At 52.7% G+C, this 2,620-nt stretch overlaps 1 protein-coding gene across 1 annotated transcript; it reads right to left on the reverse strand.

The window, feature by feature from the left end:
* Positions 1-553: 553 nt before the first annotated feature.
* On the reverse strand, positions 554-2,020 carry LOC122190864 (protein MANBAL-like). The gene is made up of 3 exons (XM_042890982.1): positions 1,923-2,020; positions 1,305-1,499; positions 554-849 (listed from the first exon to the last, which is right to left on the reverse strand). Exons 2-3 carry the CDS (start codon positions 1,452-1,454, stop codon positions 742-744), a joined length of 258 nt encoding a protein of 85 aa, XP_042746916.1. The 5' UTR covers positions 1,455-1,499; positions 1,923-2,020; the 3' UTR covers positions 554-741.
* Between the last annotated feature and the right edge of the window lie 600 nt (positions 2,021-2,620).

Genomic DNA, 2,620 nt, shown 5'->3' on the forward strand with positions numbered 1-2,620 from the left:
TTAGAACTTAGAGGGCGGGGATAGAACTTAGAACTTAGACGGCAGGGGAGAGAACTTAGAACTTAGAGGGCGGGGATATTACTTAGAACTTAGAGGGCGGGGCTGGAACTTAGAACTTAGAAATTAGAGCGCAGGGGATAGAACTTAGAACTTAGAGGGCAGGGATAGAACTTAGAACATAGAACTTAGAGCGCAGGGGATAGAACTTAAAACTTAGAACTTAGAGCGCAGGGGATAGAACTTAGAACTTAGATGGCGGGGATAGAACTTAGAACTTAGAACTTAGAGCGCAGGGGATAGAACGTAGAACTTCGTGGGCGGGGATAGAACTTAGAACTTAGAACTTAGAGTGCAGGGGACAGAACTTAGAACTCAGAGGGCGGGGATAGAACTTAGAATTTAGAGGGCGGGGATAGAACTTAGAACTTAGAAAGCAGGGGAGAGAACTTAGAACTTAGAGGGCCGGGATATTACTTAGAAATTAGAGGGCGGGGATAGAACTTAGGACTTAGAGGGCTAGCACAGAGGTTCTAGAGAACTAGAGGGATCGCACAGGCAAAGTCCGATTTGTTTGTCACGCATCAGAAGCCCTTCCAGCTTCCTCAGGTCCTCTCCAATGTCCGGGCAAGGGAAAGCACGGCCACGCCACAAAACCAGACGTACAGTCCTCTGCCTTTGGAGCACCTCTCAGCAAGCATTCCTGCTGCTTCCTTTGGCCTTTGAGGCTTATCGCTCAAGCCCTCACCGTTTCTTTTTGCTTTCCTTCTTGGCTTTCTTGCTTAGCTGTACAGCACTTGCCTTTGGTTTCTTCACCGTCTCCCAAGTCTTAGACTCCAAGCCGTCCCAGTCCTACAGGAATCAATTCACAAACAGTCAGGAAACTTTCTGACAATTGCCCCACAGCTCACTTTGGGAGCTCAAGTCACCTGACTGGGCAGGATTGTGTGCCAGTGCTGCAAATTGCCTTCCTGACATCAGGGCATAACAGAAACTCCACCTCTGTCTTCTTCCCAAAAATCCCACGTAACCTACAGTCTACAGGCCTTTCCTGCAAGGCAGTCCCTGCACAGGGGGACGCCCTGCCTGGCGCTCACAGCAGCAGCAGCACGATAAGATGAGCTTGCACCTCCAGGCTCCTTGCGTGCCACCAGGAACAGCACGCACACCAAACGAAGCACAGAACAAACTGCCGCACTCTCAGCAATGCCGGGGCGCGCTACCGTAGGCAACGGCTCCAGTTTGTTCGCTCCCAGCCCATTTCCTCAGCATTTCTATCAACCTCTAGCAAACAGAGCGCTACTTACTGTCTCTGGGCACTTGGGAACTGGCAGGGTTATGGCCCACACGCACAGAAGCTGGAAAACGGCTCCAAAGTAGAGGCCGTAGCGCAGCACGTTCTCCATCAGCGTGGGCTCGGGGGTCTCAGGGGGCGAGAAATGCAGCTCAGCGGCCATAGCGCAGACAGCCTGCTGCTCTGCTGCTCTCCAGGAGGCTGCTTTCTACAAGGGGGAAAACCAGAGCCATCATTCCATTCGTGCGCCCCGATGGTGTGACCTCCGGCTAGCAAAAACTCCCAGCCTGACTCAGAGACGTGCTGTCAAGATATCCTTGGTCTTCTGACCCAACCACAAGGAGGGACGCCAAACTTGTATTTCAGCAAGAGCTGAACAGGCAAGAATCAACTTCTCCCTGAGCTTGATCGCACATGCATGACATCTCATGAACACTAACAACAATATTATTCATACCAGCAGTTGCACATTTGCATCTACCTGGGTACGTACGTGTTCACGGTCTTGCTGCTGCTGCTGCTGTGCCGTACGGCACCAAGCACATCAATAAAGCACGCAGAAAGCTGACCACAGGGGGATGAGCTGGGCACACGCCTAAGCACTGCTTACTGCAAAGGAAGGCACACCTACCTGGCAACGGCCACGCAGGATGCTCGAGACACAGTCACACACTGTTCCCCTGAGGCCCAACGCAATGTCGCAGCCACTCACACTCTGCTCCTCGACGGTCTGCAACACAAAAGTCACAAGCTGGAAATTCAATTAATCCAAGCTGCCATCGGGCCTCCGTGCTCACGGCACTCGCACTCATGTCTTCGGACATCAGTTAGGCGTGTGCTTACCGAGTGAGCGCTGCTCACTGCCACTTGACACGAGCAATCTACCCCTAACTGTCAAGTATGAACAGGAACCTATGCCTAACACTAAAACACTACAAGTAACCTATGCCTAACTCTAAAATACAAACAATAATCTACTCCTAACACTAAACACTAGAATCAACAACAAAAACAACTAAAATACAACTCCTGCAGCATTTAAATGGGAAGAGGAGAACTTGGCTCCCCAGGAGGCTCGGAGGAGGAGCTGATGGAAAATAATGCCACCCAGCTAATGCTGGGGGCGGGGGCCGCGCAGCGGGTAGGGAGCCGAGAGCCTGGACTAGCGGCGGTGGAGCTGTGATGGTGCCAATGCGGGGCCTGGCACAGTGGTGTGGTGCCAGGCCAGCTGTGCCGCAGGGGGATCCACCTCCATGGGCTCATCCGGAGGTGGATCCACCTCCATGCGCTCCACGGAGGTGGTCACAGCGCTGGTCCAGGCGCGATGCA

Source organism: Lagopus leucura, unplaced genomic scaffold, assembly GCF_019238085.1.
Source record: "Lagopus leucura isolate 7727_CA_CO unplaced genomic scaffold, USGS_WTPT01 34400-0_obj-0_obj, whole genome shotgun sequence".
Lineage (NCBI taxonomy): Eukaryota > Metazoa > Chordata > Aves > Galliformes > Phasianidae > Lagopus > Lagopus leucura.

Bases quoted from the DNA above. Each gene is read 5' to 3' on its own strand.
- LOC122190864 (XM_042890982.1), bottom strand. From the start codon at position 1,454: ATGGCCGCTGAGCTGCATTTCTCGCCCCCTGAGACCCCCGAGCCCACG. The intron at 850-1,304 runs GTAAGTAGCGCT...TGATTCCTGTAG, and splicing joins TTCCCAAGTGCCCAGAGACA to GACTGGGACGGCTTGGAGTC.